Consider the following 17959-nt stretch of genomic DNA (forward strand, 5'->3'; position numbering starts at 1 on the left):
TTTGGTTGTTTCTGCTTCTTATAGGTTCAAAGATTCAAACGTTCTTTAGCACTTTTTTGGCCACATCCCGAACTGAAACCTCCTTCTTTTGCTCGAACGCCTTCAGTATACGTTTATCCAACTGAGGGTTAGCAGGACCTTCTATTCGACCCGTTTTCGGTTTATGCTCAAAGGTGTTATCCTCGCCGAACTTCCTGATTGCATTTCGCACGGATTTTTCACTTGCTCCTTCCATTTTTGCTATCTTTCTCAGTGACAGTCCGCGTTCTGTGCACCATTTGTACACAATTTTTCGACGTTGTTCTGCTGAAAATCCACGCATTGCGAAACAAACTAATGAAAACGAATAAACAACTGCACAAGTGGTTAGAGAAGAGTGTAAACAACAGGACGCAGCCATAAATATTGAAAGATTCTGAACCATTGCGAAATGGCAGCGGTTTTTGGTTGCGCCCATACTTTCTGGGACAGTCTTTACTTGGATGTCTGTTATCTGTGCTAATAGTGAGCATGAACCAGTTCAGAAACAGCTTTTGTTTTCAAATCTTAGAGAAACTTTTCAATGATTCGAAGATTTCATTCAGTACATTTGCGGTGTTAAGATTGTAAACTTCTCAATTCTTCAGGTTGTCATAATGGGAAAGACACCTTGCAAGTGTATAGGTAATGTCGATAATGTGTGCGTAAAAAAAAACAAGTTCCATCGTCTTTTTTTTCGGATTTGATCAGATAAAATTATCATATAGTTGAAAATGAAACAAATCAGTCGTTTTTCGTTTAGATTGGCAATTCAGAAAAAGTAGAAACTTCGAACGAAACCTTTTCCATTTTGCTGAAAACTGCTGGTGAAAAATAATTTGGTTCAGTTTCCTTGCACTACCACACATTCCATCAGCAACTAATACATTTCTATATGGATTTTCTCTTGCAGATTTTGCTTCAAAATGAAGATTTACATACCTTTCATCAAAATTCCAGGGACATAGAAACCTTTGTTCGAACAAGCCAAAGGCAATATATACTCTTTATTTTTTGGAAAACTGCTCTTTCTCAAAACATGTTCATTTTTGTTTATTTTGTTTATCGCAATCCAATACAGATGCACTGAAGTAGTGTAGCTAAACTTTCTAATATGTAATAACAAATCAAAAACAAAAAATGTATGCAATTTTCCATCAAACATCGACGAAATATTGATCATTGATAAAAAATGTTATAAATTAAATTGTGAACGCGTCTTTGATAAACTGGTTGCACTGAGCATATAAATTCGGTGGAATCAGCAGGAGCAGTTCCGGCAGCATCACAACAAGAGTGTAAGTGTTCCATGCCGTAATGGAAAAAAATAAGAGGGTTGTATGCAAGACACGACCGATCACGATTACATTAAAATGATATAATTCTTAGGTACCCATAATAAATACAAAAATAAAGATGCACGAAAAATCACAAATTACTAACTTGCTCTACTTTTAGTGTTTACATTTTTAAAGAATGAAAAATATGACAATTTGATTCTTTCAGGACAATTGATTCTACTCTATTTTGATGCCCTCAACAAATTTTTACATTTGAAAATTTTTGGAAAATATCCTTTAAATGAAAGTCAATTATGATGATTTCAAAGTTACTTGAAAGATCAATTTTGGATTCAAACAACCTCAAGATATAAATCTGGACAAATGAAACGATTTTATATCATAATAATTTTCAAGACAGAGAACGTACAAACTCAATCATTTTATAAACAGCGATTAGAGAAGAGTTTAAATATTTTGATCGAAAAATGTGCATTTGAAAAATTTTACCAATAAACTCAATAATAAACTCAATAATAGTGTAATTTTAATGATCCTTCGTTAAAAAGCGTTGAGAATCTTTGGAAAGCGTCTGAAAATAGAATGGCAGCAATAAAGAAGAAAATATGTGACACAGTCCGCAGAACATATTTTGTTACTTTAATTGATTTTCACTTTTGCATATTAAGGAACCAATTTAATTCCTTAATTTTGTTCATATTGTAACTTGATTTTATGAATACATGAACGAACATTATCATTGTTACAACGCATGTAGTGATAAGACACTTGTTGTTTTGATGTAAATGATAATTTAACTGAAACTGGCGGTAACCCGAGTTTAGTAAGGATTTAAATGATACATGTAAAATCGCAGATCAGCCTGTCTTGAGTTTATCTCTAATACTGTATTTTATTGCATCTGATCATTCTATATATCTTTTGAAGCGTTTTATTCTTGGTGGGACAACAGCTTGTTCAAATCGATACTACATATCGATTTGTATTGCATTATTTTTGCTACACTGTCTGGATCCCTTCTATAAGATCCTTGGAAGCAAGGTTAGACCAAAATATTATGCTTTCTACGACTAAATCATTTTCTAACTATTCAATTAGGTTACACGATTATTGTTTGGTTTATTAATAGGGTCTGAGGGATTATGCTGAGAGATAGTTCTTTGTATTTAGTCACATTTAATGAAAAATAAATATCTATGATTATCATCGTAACACTTTATACTGAATTTATTTCCATTTCCATGAATTTTAAATGAGGAAAATTTATCGATAAATCTCAGAGAAACAAGCGCTTCAAATTATCAAGATAAGCCATGGGTAAACTAAAGCAGAAATGTATTCGGGCATATGTTTATAGATTCCCTTTTGTGCTATAGTTCATACTGCGCAAATCGGACGAGAGTTTGACATCATTCACTGAGACTGTCATTGGTTCGTGAAAACGTAGGTCAATTCAATCCAATCTTTCAATGGTATGCAATTGAAATACTTAAATGACGTTACCGCATAAGTTTAAGTTAAATGTTTTCGAATCGATTGGTAGTTAAATTATATAAATTCATCAACAAATGACTGAGTTCTAAGCGTTCAAAATTATGGCAGAAAAATGTTACGGTGTTATTTTTGCATTTTTTTAAATTGATACCCAAGCCTCGTACAGTGTAGAGATTATAGGTATATTTATAGATTCTGCTTCGAACTACGCAGAATGATGTGGTGTTTTTATGCATGACGCAAAGCCTTCTATGCCGAACAAGAAAATGACGTCAATTTGTTCAACTGGGATTGGTGGATGAAAACATAGGTCAATTCTAACCATTTTTTCAATAGTATTGTATTTAAATACTGAAACGACGTTGCCATACATGTTTAAGTTAAAAGTTTCCGAATCGATTGGTTGTTAAATTATATCAATCCATCAACAAATGACTGAGTTATTAACGTTCAAAATTATGACGAAAAAAGGTTACGCGGCTAGTTTCGAAACGTTTAATTTACCCTCGGCCCCGTATAGTGACGAGTAAGGCATTTTTAATGCCAAAAGTATCTTACCACCAAAGTTATCAGCTGGTAGCTGCACTTCAGTATGGCACTACAACGTAACGACAACTTTATTTTAAGCCGACCTAGTAACTAATAGAAACAGCGGTTTTTGAGTCACGCAAGTGGTTAGATGTTAGTAACAATCACTCAAATTTCTGATTGCATACTAGTCACAAATAAGCTAGCGTAATAAAAATTGTTACTTGGGTAAGTTGCCAAATTCGAATACGATTTTGTGCGAAATTCATCATAGGTCTTGTTAGTTGAGGTCGGTACAAACTTGATTCGGTTATACCGGGTCCAGAATCCAGTTCAGGAAGTAGCGGAAGTTGAGTTCCAATTTTAGTAAAAAAGGATTAAGGGTTTTCCATAGAAATGAACAAATTTACAGTGAGAGTGGAATGCGTTTCAGTTTTATTCGTATTCACATCAATCCGGCAATGACGCCATTTTATGGTTCACAAACGATGTTAAAATTGAAGAAACACAAGGCGACAGAGTGAGAAATGTGTAATTTACTTTTCTCATGACTTTCAATGCAGGTGCAATGAATCATTGCAAATGTTTATCCTCGCTCTTTGTTTGACCGTTCATCTACCATCACTTTTAATCGTCATAAAACAACGCCAATCGAAAGTTGGATTAAGTTTTAACTCACGATTGCAGTTACTCTTAGCAAGGACACATTGTTAATACAAGAAATCGTGTTTTTGCTTACCGACTGTACTTTCTTTTAGTTCTTTCAACTAGAAGAGAAAGTTATGAATTATTAATTGAAACACTGTGCTCCGTTTTTCTTGTTGACCCACTGCCTTATGCGGCAATACCAGGAAAAAAAGACCAGACGCAATTAATTCCGGATCCTATCGCAGCACAGAGAAATAAAAAATCTGCGCAAATGAAGACGAACGGCAGGCATGCAGGCAACGAACGAATAGCCAGTAGAAAAACAAAACTGCAGTGGAACGTATGCACCGCTTTATGTTATCGGTCGGTGATTTCTGTAGTTATGAATGTGAAAATCGCAGTTTTTCGCCGCATGCACTAGAAAGCACTGCATAGCACTTGCGACAATTGTGCATAGGAACGGTGGTTCAACCCGGAGCTATGAACTATTATTTATCGAATCAGCTGAAATGTGAAACGAACCGACTTTACAACTGAGAACCGTACACTTTCTGGGTACATAAAAGTTCCATAAAAAACGGCAGTTTGACGTCTGGTCGAATTAATTTGAACCATTTGTTCAATATCTGTTACATGAAAAACCAAAACTAGATATATACTCGATCACCATTGTAACTGCAGTTCCCTAGCGCTAGATTCATCTTGACACTGCAGTACTCGTCCTACACCGGCGTTTAATGTCTAATCAGATAATGAACATTTAGTGCTTTTTTTAGCGACCCCTTTTTAGCAAGATTACATAAAGTCTCACGCCGGACATTTCTCATGTCATATCCAATTTATAGCAAGGCATAAGTAAACCTTGTGTGACCTATAAAAACATTTCCCACGAAAAAAAAACACCCATTACCAAAGTGTATCGATTCGGCATGTGCCGGTAGCTGGAGCCAAAAAAAAACAGGCAGAAATAAATAAATACCTACATACTACGTGTGCCACTTACCTTTCGTCCTCCAGCAGTGGCGTAACGAGCGAAGCCCTAAGGCGCACCACTTTCATACTTTGCAGTGGAAACAGCTTGCAAAACGGACCAAGGAACTTTGTCTCGTAGCAGAACTGTGGAAACAATCGGCAGTGTCGCCAGAGGCGGGTGTTGTGACTGAACAAAAAGTTGTGCGTCTTGCCAAACTCGAGATAACTCTCCATCTCGTTGTAATCGCACTTGAGCAGTTGCTTCAGATTGTGGACAGCGATCCGGTCGTTTGGTGGACCCCGGATCTGGACGATATCGAAGTCCAGCAACGGTTCGTAATGGTAGTAGTTCCCCGGCAGTGCGTTCAGGATGTCCCCCAGAAAGGTGGAACCGGAACGCCACGTGGTCAGGATAATACTACGTATCGGTTGCCCACTCGTTTCGGGAGTTAAATCGGACAGTTTACTGGGCCCACTGTTGTACAACTCATTGGGATACTGGAATTCAAGCATTTCATCGGCTATACGTGAACGCTGATAAGTTAGAATGTCCTCGATAGTGACGGTTGAGTTTTGAGGCGTCGGTATGGCTGGATTTGTATCGTACGATGAGCCCGGGTTGAAGATTTTAGTGCTGTAAAATAAAAATGAATTATGATTACAATACGAACACAATGACTTCTCAAAATATCTGGTATCTTATCAGGCGATCCACGAAAATGCAATCCAAAGACTGGTAAAACATTCAGATCGGTAACAAAATCACCAAATCTGCACAAATTATCGATTGATTATTTTTTTCTTATAGGTACATTTACGTCATTAAACAATATATCAGCTGTTTTTCAAAGAAGGACGAATCTTACAAAAGTAAACAAATCGAGTTTCTCTCTCCTACCAATAAATGCTTCAAAATCCTACAATTTTGTCTAAAAATTCGTATTCTACAAAAATCTCGATCTTAGTAATACAAAGAACTATAAATGGCGAAACTGTCATTCCATTTGTTTACGTAAGTTTCACCCTCCGTGTTCCATGCCAACAAACAGGGCGATACTTCAATTTCTAGTAAGGAAGGGCGAAACTATATTTGTCTCTATATTTTAGATGGTTTCCGAACCTTTTACTACTAGAAATAGTAAAGGCACAGACTAACAGACAGGACACTCAAATTAGATTCTTCAATCATTTTAACGGTCATTTCGAATATTCCTTTATTTGGGACAGTACTCACATGTGTCATGATGGCGCCACGCTACCCTATCAAAAACATCCTGTCTGTCATCTAGACTGTGTTTATTTTTTCATTTACCAACAGAGTTGCCATACATACAGAATTACCTGTATTGTATTGATTTGTTTACGTCCATGCGAATTTCATGCAGGATACAGATTTAATACATATTGCCAAAACTATATACATAATTGTGCCTACTTCTCATCCTCCAACGGAATACAAAATCGAACCCGTTTTGTTACAATATTTACTTACTTCTGGTGTGCCGCCACTTAATTTCGGGTGAAAACTACCAACACAATAAAAAATTGTCTTTATGAACAACGTTGAGTCAAATAAATGGTTATCTTCGCGAAAAAGTTAAATGTATTATCAACGTAATCCAATAATTTATTGTGTCGATTCATTCTCAAATATGTTGATGAAATCAGGCATCCCTGCAAGCAGCTGATCGGTGTTGACAAACGAGGGGAAACCAACTAGTAAAAAAACTTTTACATAACACAAGGGATGTACAGATAGTAAATAGTTCGCGCAGTACAATATAGGTGGAACTAGTGCATCACGAAAAATTATTTTTAAAAGAATTTACTCATACTGTCATGTCTGTTAGTCTGTGGTAAAGGTGACAATAAAATTACTCGCAGATTTGTCTTAGTCGCGAAAACCAGCCAATTTCATGAAAAATGCGCAAGGGCGTATCTTTATAATTCACACAGGAAGCATAAAAGTAAACAAATCGAAAAAGGGCGAAACTCTTTTTATGTTGATTTATTCAGTGGATATAGAAAGAAAGTGGTAACATTTACATGCCTTTTGAAGATAAACTAACAATTCATCGACTAATCATAAATTGATCTGAGAATATTGTTCAATCAAATACTAACATAGTATATAAGCTGAAAAGAGAACACGATTTTTTTGGTTCAAAATTAACTTCATTCATCAACGTAATCACCATCAAAAGCAACGTAATCATTCCAGCACCGCTCTAACACTAACAATATCACTTTTGTAAAAAGATTTATCTTTTGCCTCAAAATAGGCCTCAGTTTCAACGATAACCTCTTCATTCTTGCGAAATTTCTTACGGGCGAGCATTTTTTTCAGGTCTGCGAACAGCCAGTAGTCGCTGGGAGCCAAATCTGGCGTATACGCTGGATGTGAGAGCACTTCAAAATTCATTTCATGTAGTTTTGCCATCGTTTTGCTTGATTTGTGACACGGTGCGTTGTCTTGAAGAAACAAATTTATTTTCTTCGCCATATGCGGTCGTTTCTTTTAAATTTCAGCCTTCAAATGCTTCAATAACGCTATATAATATTCACTGTTAGAAGTATTTCTTTTTCGAGATAGTCGATAAATATTAGCCTATAACCTTTTCAGCCGATTGTAGTGCTTTCGGGCGCTTTGGGCGAGGTTCACCAGTTACTGTCCTCTCAGATAACGATCGTTTTGATTCCGGAGTGAAGTGATGCATTCATGTTTCATCCATTGTCACAAATCGACGTAAAAATTCCGGTTTGTTACGTTTAAACATGGTCAAACACTGCTCAGAATTATCAACAAGAAACCCAGTGAATAGTTTATTGCTTATTAGATGCTAATCAGTTAAGGTAATTTTAAATTTATGGCTCCATTTTTTTTATTTTTTGAATACTTCGCTAAGAAACTAGCTCAGTTCTAGGTAGTTAGTCAGTAGTAGAGAGCCATTGCGAAAAAAATTACAAATTATATAATCAAATGGAGAAATTGACTGCATTACATGTCATTTTGTGGAAATATTTGACTCCTTTGAAGTCAAAATTCGACTAAAAATCTGATAGCTTATCGCTAGTGTCAAAGTGAAAAATTTAGTATTAGAAAAACGTAGGGTATCGAGATAGATGTTAAGTTTCTCAACAACGCATAGGTTTTACAGTATTTGATTCAATTTTCAAAATTGATCAATACTCAAATCCAAGTCAGTATTAGTCTAAAGACTTCAAAAAATCCATTGCTACCAGAATTATCCAAATCGGTTCAGTACTAACAAAGATAAAGCCATTTGATAATACCGGCTTTGTAAGTCGAAATGTTAAGGAATAAGTGGATCAGGGTCATGTCGCCGAAAGCCGTTTCGCCGAAAGGGTCATTTCGCCGAATGGACCACTTCGCCGAGTGTCATTTCGCCGAAAGCCATTTCGCCGAAAGGGTCGTTTCGCCGATTCCTGCAATTGTCTTAAAATCGTAATGGGAATTGATTTAAAATAAAGACAAATTAAAGATGATAACGTTAATGCCCGTTTTGTTGACCTACAATTGTACTTCTTGAATAAAGATTGGTTCATGAACCTCAGAACGGAGTTCCCAAAGAAACTTGTTGACTATTATCCACTTATCATCAAAGCAATTCCATAGGTATCTACCAAGCAAAACTATGTGGTATTTTCCGTTTACTAAATAAAAAAATATCTAATGCGGCTTCGCCACATCGATTTGATTCGTGTGCTGTCCGACCTCGCTAACCTAACCTAACTAAAGCAAAGAAACCTAGCTTTGAGTAGACCGGGCAAACGAGGCGGTTACAGGTTTGTATGCAAGAAGCCGCCGCTTCCGGCCCAAGTTTGCAATTATTTTATTTGTATTTTAACTTTTATCTTTTTTTTTAAATAAACAATTAGTTGGTTTTTATGCAATCATTTTTATTAGGGCTATGTAAAAGACGCACATTTTATATCTTGGACGAATTTTTGTATCTTCATTAGATTTTTCAGTATAACACAAGAGCTGAAAAGTTCCGGTTCTAACACAGAGATGATGCTAGTGTTATTGCAGTCACCTTTTTTCAGTTAATACTTACCTTTAAAATACAGCTGTTAAAATTGAGTTATTGTGCCAAGAGTGACGCTACTTTTGTTATTTTCAGAACAATGGATCAAAATCAATTTCGAAGTTCGCTTTCACATCTCATCCAAGTTAGTCGATAAAACAAAACCGCTTATGTTCGGGACGGAGGAAACCAAGTACAGTATTGTGTAGTGAACAATAGAACGACCTCGAAAATGAGTGAACCAAACGAACAAAAGCTACCGCCTCTACAAAAGAATACGATTATTGTTGACTTCAGGTAGTGCAAAATTCGACCTTCGATACGAGAACTTGAAGGTTTGCTTAAAGAGCAAATGCATCTTGACATTAAACGTGTGCATTTACTTCAATGCAATAAGACCAATAATGTTGTTTACATCCAGTTCTATAAAGAGTTGGATGCAATTCAATTCGCAAAAGACAATAACAATGTGCACTATGTGGAGCACGAAAACATTAAGTACAACATTCCAGTATATATGGAAGATAGTGATGTAGAAGTGCGTGTGCATGATCTTCCCTCAAGTGTCATCGATTCTTATATTCGCAAAACTATGTCCCAATACGAAAAGCGGAAAAGAAAAGTGGAAGAACTTTTTCCCCGGTATTCTAAATGGTGTACGTTTGTTACGCATGCACTTGAAGAGGCCTATACCTTCTTATGTGACTTTCGGTTAGGATACAAAAATCCCGTGCAGAATCACTTTTTACCTATGACAATCAGATGGCCACATGTCAATATTGCCAAAAAGCTGTTTACTACGGTAAGCCATGTGATAAACTGGACAAGGAGACAACTACACCAAAGTCCTTCACACCAACTCCAAGCAACCCCAGCACACCTGTAACACAATAACCAACAACAATGAAAAACCTTTAACGAAACCATCCAACGTATCCCCTATAGAACAAAGTACACCAGCTGCAGTTAACAACTTACCCTGCAACCAACCAGCAACTGCAACCAATGTACAACAAGGTGCATCTACAGCAACTAGCAACGCACTCAAGACGGAAATCAACAACATAAAAAAATCAATTTCGTATTTTACTTTTACACTGCTTCTTGATGGGAAAAAATACCGTGTAAGCGAACAATAGCTTTAAAAGTGTTATAAAGACTCCGCTCCATCAAAAACAACAATGAAACGTTGGTTTGATGACTTCAAATCGGGTCGTAGAGACACCGATGATGCAGAACGCAGTGGACGTCCGAATTAGGCAGAAACACCAGAAAATATAAAAAATCCACGAAATCGTTTCGAATGATCGGAAAGTGAAATTGCGTGACTTAGCTGACATCGTAAAGATATCAACGTATTTGCGTCGATTTGTGACAATGGATGAAACATGGATTCATCACTTCACTCCGAAATCAAAACGATCATCATCAGAGTGGACAGCAACTGGTGAACCTCGTCCAAAGCGCCCGAAAGCACTACAATCGACTGGAACGGTTATGGCCTCGGTATTTTTTTGCTCTGTCATGAAGATTATTAGGAAAATAGTTATTAACATTCAAATGCGGAGAAAAAAATCGGCCAAATCAAATGTATCAAAAAACGTTTTCATTAGTTAAACAAAAGTTAGTATGCAACGTTTTTTATAATGTAGGTACGTGGAAAAACTCCTCTTCTTCGTTTTTGAGCTTTTTTAACTATTTTTAACTTAGTTGTAGCAGCATTAGTGAACTTTTTCAGCTTCACTCCTACCTTTCGTCCACCAGCATTCGCTTGGTTTCATTTTTATACTCCTCCAATGCTACGTGTAATTGTAAAATTTTGGATCAATTCGCGATTTACCACCTTGACACTCCTCCGAATCATCAGTTCGCATACTCGTCTTGGGGAGAGGTCTGACATTTTCAGGATGGCTTACATCTGCAGCAGATTCTATACTGATGGATGAGTTTTGTTCGGGATTGGGTCAATTTGAGACAAATCGTGTCAGGAATTCCGAATGCTAAAAGTTTGGCATTTGAATTGAAATATTAGAATCATCTTTTCCATTGACTATTTCCAACTTTTAATGATTCTAATCTATTATTCCTATTTTTTTATCAGGCCGATTTGCGTATAGCTTTACGTGGCCGATTTACCCATGTTTTTGTTACATAAAATTATTTTTTTATTGTTGGATCTCGTTGTCACCCTTCTTCTAGGGGGAGAGGAGCTTCCATTTCCTTCTAGCGAAGATTGGACGTCATTTTGTCCGTTGCTCATATCACCCATTGCTACATCGTTGGAATTGTGAGTGGTTTCCGTTTCCTTGTTTTCATTGTTGATCGCAGTCTTGGATTCATTTGCAGTTGCTGTATTCAGATTGATTCGGGTAGATAACAAAGGCGCTTACATCCTATATTCGGCAACATTCCTCAAACCAAATGTATTGAAAGTTATACTTTATCATTGTGAAATCTGATAAAAATGTGCAGATAGAAAATAGTGCTATTTGTCGGTTGCGTCACTTATACGATGATATCTACAGAACCATCGTCGAGAAAAGTAAGCGAACAGAAAAAAATCCTGTTTTAATCCACCTATAACATAGAGAATGAAACAGTTCTCTAATCGGTTAGGCCATCCATTTGAAAACGAAGTGGATTCACTATGATATGTACTTCCAGCACCGGAACCCGAGAACCGGTATAATCTAAGTCGGTTCGTACGTACCACCAATTAACAATGCGTACAAATTCTACTAGTTTTTATTCTAAACGACGATTTAAATTTTTGTTGTATCCGAAAATATGCAGTAGGGGAGGGAATAACGGTTATGGGTCCAGTTCAGAAAATGTGTTTCGCCGGTTTAAGTGACGGTGTACAATATTGAACACACTTTACCGTATAACTCCGTAACCGGGAGTCGGATCCGGATAAAATTCAGCTCGATGAACTGAGTCGAATGGTATATGACACTTGGCCCTCCAGACCAATTTTTACTAGTCGGTTTTTCAAGTGATTGCATAACCTTTCTATATGAGAAAGGCAAAACGTGAAAAGTATATAACACTATGGGTCTTCGGAGTTCGGATCAAAAGTCGGTTTCTCCACCAATTCTATTAACTTTCTTTAGAGAAAGGACAAAAAGATAAGGAAAAAAAGAAATGTTCATCCTTTCCGGAGTTTTGGGTAGGTATGAGATTTAGGATTCTTTTTAAGCTTCGACCATGCGATAAGATGGAACCAATAATAAAAAGTTGGTTTTCAACATTAAATGCAAAAAAATAATAAAAATTAGAACAATCTCATAGACTATACAATTTCTGCCAAATCGGGACCACTAGTTTTCTATAATCACCAACTTGACACACAGAAGATCGGTAATGACAAAGAGACTTCATGAACCAGTCAAATTTGACTTCTACTAGCCTGATGACAATCACAGGGTTGTTACGAAAAATTTCAAAATCAAAACGCGCGAAATCCGCGCGAAGTCGAACACTAAAACACGCGAAATCCGCGCGAAGTTGAAAACTAAAATTCGAGTGAAGCGTTAGACAACTATTTTTATGCAGGTGATACTTTCCGCAGTACTTGAAAATTCACTTAAATATAGTTTAAAAATCTGCATAAGTTTGTCATATGAACACAATAAATAAGTCCGCATACAGCACGTTACTTCGAGAAACCCAATGAAAACGATTTCATTTTTATTCTTCATCTTTTTCGATGCCCTTAGTTAAGGAGCAAGACTTTTTGCAAGCGTATGAGTAATGTCAACAATATGTGCGTAAAAACAAATTCCGGCGCTTATTTTACTGATTTTAATCAATAAATCTTCCATATGGTTGAAAAATAAACCAATCAGTTCATTCTGCTTAAAATTGCAATTCAAGAAAAGTGTCTTAGTCTAGGACTCTTCGGTTTTCCTTAAAACTGCTCGAGAAAAATTGTCTCAGTTAACGCTTACTTCCACTGACACATTTGATTAGCAACAAACACATTCCTATATGGATTTCCTCTTGCAGAATTTTTTTCCGTAGCTTTTATAAGTAAACCCGTAAAATAGGAACCTTTAATTTAACACGCGAAAGGCAATGGAAATGGCATGTTGTCGTAAAACTATTTATTTTTACTACTTTTGTAACAGAAAATATTTAGTTTTGCTTATTTTGTGTAGCGCAATCTAATACAAATGATTTGAAGCAGTGTTGTCAACTTTTTTTATTAAGGGATTAAAATCTATATTCATAAAATGTAAGCAATTTTCCATCAAACGTTGGTGAAAAATTGTTTAAAACTGATATATCATACAAAATGTCAGGCTTAACATGCATTCGAGAATAAATTATTGTTAAAAAAGATTGTTTGAAACTCAATCCTGCAAGTCACTTTAATAAACTCGTTGCACTGCATATATTAATCTATAACATACGTACTGAATAAATTGTACGTAATACACAAGCTAACTTGGTTTATTCTTGATCCTTAATTAATACTCTCTGATGTACGGAAAATGTTACAGTAAAAATAAAAATGCTTACACATTTCATCGAAGATATTTGTTTTTTGTTTCGACATCTTTTTGCTCGGCAAACATTTCCTTCTTGGTAAGAAGAATTTTTAGGTAGACCACATCAGGATGATCTGATTCACTCTTTTTAGTATCAGTTGCAATTATAATAGCGCCTTCTTTTGTTGTCAGATTTCACTCTGAATGTCTGAGGAGGAAATCATCTTTTCTTCTTTTATTTGAATCAGGGAAAAGCCCACTGGAATTAGTTTCTGTCAAATTTGTTCTCCAGCAGGCATAAAAACTCCTCATCTTTTGCATCAATAGATCAAAATCATCCAAATGATACATTTGCTTAAATCTAGTGCTTCTATAGTAACTACATCTAATGAGACAGTAACATAAGAAACGATTTCTTGATAACATTACGTGATAAATGAAAGTCGAAAGAATTGAAACATTTGTTAAATATGCGGAACATGCTAGCAATGAGCTCGTTATATCCATAATTAGTTCTAACATAGGGAATCCGAAGAAAAAAATAGGAAAACTACGACGTCGAATGTCAAATTGTAACAATTGAAAGTTCTATGTGCTCTTTAAAATTTAACTTGCTTTCCAGAACACCCAGGTCCTTAACAGACGATGCGCTTTCGAGAACAGTTTGTGGCATATTATAGTCGAACTTGAATACAGACTTTTTGCTACAAAAAGAGACGACGGAGCATTTAGTGGCATTTAAACCATTTTGAAATATGAAATACGAAAGTCATCAGCGAACGATAGTTTCATACACTTGATCGAAAAATTTAAATCGTTGAGATACAATAAAATTATGAACGGTCCAAGGTGACTTCCTTGAGAAACTCCAGATGTAACAGCACTTGGTGAGGTTGAACAGGCTCCTTTTTTCACTATCATTTCATTACCAGTTAGATATGATCGAAGCCAATTAAAAAATGATCCATTTAATCCCAGTCTACCTAACTTGGAGATCGTTATGTGATGATTTATTTCGTCGAACGCAGCAGGGGAAGTTGAAAGCTTTGGCATGGATCCAAGCTGAGTCTCTGACATGTAGTCAGAGCAACTATGTGTTATAAAATCCAGAACTATAATTTCAAACAGCTTCGATACAGCGCACAAAGCAACAATTCCAAAGTAGTTGGATACTATACCCTTGTTCACATATGATTTCTTCCATATTTCAGGAAAAATTCCAGAACGGAAAGAACAATTGAAAATGTTGGATAGTGGAACCAACTAACTATTAGAACACTTTCTTATCACCACGAATAGAATCCCAGAACTTCTTCGTTTCTTTTATTGTCAGACTTCGCTTCGTAAGCATGTCGTGTAAATTTTGCTTTAAGAATTCGATTTTTATCATACACAAAATTTGTTACCATATTATTGAAGAATCGCATCGCAAATCGCAATCTTTGCATTATTGAATGTATTATCACTGAGACGATATCTTCCATCTGACATCAATATCCTTGGGTGCAAAATGTTGAAATAGCAACTTGTATCACTCGAGATCGAAAAGCATAAAATCGAAATTTTGTCCACTGAAGAAAACATTGGCTAGAACCTCCTTCTAGTAAATTTTAGTTTTATCAAGGGAAAATTCGGCCATCTCGACCAATTGCTGAAACGTTCGCCCATCTTTAATTTTTTAGGGTTTCATAAAACTCACAAGTTTCAAAAATTTGCAAAGAATTTTATGGAATGATGTTTTCTGAAATTCGCGCTAAATCCGCGCCATAGCATCAAAATCTTAGCAGAAACCGCGCCAAATCCGCGAAAATCGCGAAATCCGCGAAAACCGCGAAATCCGCGCGACCGTAACAACCCTGCAATCATAAAGAGTCAAAGATATTTTACTCATGAAAACTGTTAAACAATTTTAATAAACATATTTTTGCGAGGTTAAACTTCAATAAGTTGAATTTAATACTGTACAACCCATGAGTATTATTGTTGCAAAACTGAAGTGCTACAGCATAACCTTCGATTCGAGTATTCCTTGCTCTCATTGCCAACGTAACGACTTCTCATTGGTATGGCCGTGTTTCAATGAGTCTGAGGTATTCTTCGTTCAGATTTTAGAAACGCATCTGAGCACTCTTCGTCTCACCAACGATTGGGAAGTCTTCTATTTGTAGTTGCAGAAGGGAATCGTAGGGTTCTTGCTCTACTGCCTTCAGATTTCAAATAAATGACAAAGTCATACTCTTCAGGGGCGTAGGGAGTTGAGGACGATGGAAACATTTCTTTTGTATTTTATTTAGTCAATATTGCTGATCTACCTCAAGCAAATTTCTCATACTAAAATTCATGTCATGTAGTTTTCTATTTATGCTTTCAAATTATTATGTTTTGAAATGTGGAATGCTATTCCCAATATATTGTGGAGATAAACGTTAATATGAATCTTCACCATAACTAGATGGGATGAAAAATAACTCATATTTAGTCACGTATGATTTTAAAGACGATCGTATTGTTAACAGCCTATTGAGAATTTTGCTGACACACCCTGTATAACCAGACCGCTTTTACATTATCGTCTTCAACACACGCTCCGAGCACCATCGCATAGCACTACAAAAGAAATGTATGACCATTATCAAGAAAAGTACCCTGATTGTATGCATTGTATTGCGTGGGACTGATACATGCGGGTAATTTGTATGTGGAACGGTTTTTTTCATTTATTGTTTAACAAACCAGCTTTTGCTATTGCATTTTATGATAACATAGCATTAATGATCATAGTTCATATAGGACTCACATGCAACTACGAGCATGATTGCAGTAAAATTTTCTAATAGGAACTTATTTCTGAAAATAAAGTATGTAGGATTCCAATTTCAATATTTTTAAATACAAAAAAATCCGCCTAAAATCACCTTGTTTGCAACAAAGTCTAATTAACCATACAAAGTATAAACACGATTACTGCGACAATGTATTGCCATACACTTTCGTAAATGGCCCAGTTTACGGCTTACATTGTTTTTACTGAAAGTAGCTTTCTTCTTGGTTCTCTTTCGCTAACGTTTGCTTCTAGTTTGACGATAAATTTCCTGCCTACTGTATGTCATCCTTCTCTATCTCTAGATAAGACAAGGTTTCAAGATTGATTTCAGTCAATTGAGTGACCACCCACGAGTAATCAACCAGCTCGATCGCCAGGCAACTTACCCATAGTATTTATGTGCATTCAGTAGCCTCAGATTGGCGTTCCGTTCCCGAGGCTTGAAGTACTCGGTCGCATAGCTGTTCGAAGTGAATCGGTGGCTCGCAAACAGTAGCAAAATGCAGAGACCACTGACGGCACACACTCCGATTAGATTGATGCGGCGTGACATTGTTTCCCGTATTCGTTCAAGCACTTTCTCCATGCACTCCAGCAGCACAGCACGCAAAGAAAAATCAAGTGCACTTTTACTTCACCGCGCGATGGTTTGCGTTTTTTGAGGTTTATTTCTACTTTTCTAGCTTACACCAACACCTGCCAGATGGTGGAATTTCCAAATGGGTATCAGCTAGGAAACATTTGCTTCGCATTTTTTTCCACTACCATTAACGGACTAAACGTAACACGCCCTTGTATTCCAAATGTTATCCCAGACACTTCTGAAACCTACGTAACTGAGCATAATTACGATAAATTTAGGCAAAACCGAAACGATGAAATCTCCCACAATTGCTCTCCACGGTACCATTCACATATTCATCACATCACAAGTGTAGTAACAATCATCCGAGTCTCGGAGCAATCTCTGCATTCAGATAGAATCTAAACTTAGGCCAATGAAATTTCATCCCCTTTCTGCCATCACACATTTATTGCTCATTACCACTTGAAATTTATTCTGGCTTTTGTTTTGTCACGGTATCACCATTAGGAAAAGAATAAAATCGATGGCCACGGCTCTAAAGCACGAGTACACAAATGTTTCACAACGATGTTGAAAGTGCGACGGATGGTAACAAATTGATCGCTGTTTCAGGTTCCGATGTTTTCATTTTCGCAAATTTCGCGATTTTATGCTATCCTCTCACGGCGAACGACAGCAACAGTTTGACAACGAGAACTGTCAACAAATTACTACTGACGGGCGGGGAAAACATTTTTGCCCGCCGGGTGAAAAAGGAACCCGAGCAAAAAGATACTTCCGAAACTACCGATTATTGCGACTACACGATTAAATTGGCTAGCGGGACGAATAATAAATGAAAAATGACGAACAATATTCACATAATATCATAAATAAAATACGTCTAGATTCCCCAACGTTAGAGTAATAAAAATTGCACAGCCCGTTGACGTCGTCTGGTGAAAAATGGGTGCATAAATGCTCCTAAAATGTATGTATAAAGTTACATGCGCATTTCATACAACCACAGTAACAACAGATATACGGGCTCACATATGAACTGTGTG

General features: G+C 36.4%; 1 protein-coding gene and 1 long non-coding RNA gene across 2 annotated transcripts in view; one reads left to right on the plus strand and one right to left on the minus strand.

The window, feature by feature from the left end:
* Nucleotides 1-17573, minus strand: part of LOC131430535 (carbohydrate sulfotransferase 5) — a 59592-nt gene extending 42019 nt beyond the window's left edge. The window contains exons 1-2 of the mRNA XM_058595588.1: nt 16714-17573; nt 4993-5595 (exon numbers count right to left, since the gene is read on the minus strand). Of these exons, the coding sequence (XP_058451571.1) occupies nt 4993-5595; nt 16714-16913 (803 nt within the window). The 5' untranslated portion in view covers nt 16914-17573. The remainder of the gene's footprint in view (nt 1-4992; nt 5596-16713) is intronic.
* On the plus strand, nt 5510-5953 carry LOC131430536 (uncharacterized). Its single transcript, XR_009229539.1, has 2 exons — nt 5510-5714; nt 5770-5953. It is a non-coding gene; the product is annotated as an uncharacterized LOC131430536 (long non-coding RNA).
* Nucleotides 17574-17959: the final 386 nt, after the last annotated feature.

This window comes from Malaya genurostris, chromosome 2 (genome assembly GCF_030247185.1).
Source record: "Malaya genurostris strain Urasoe2022 chromosome 2, Malgen_1.1, whole genome shotgun sequence".
Classification (NCBI taxonomy): Eukaryota; Metazoa; Arthropoda; class Insecta; order Diptera; family Culicidae; genus Malaya; species Malaya genurostris.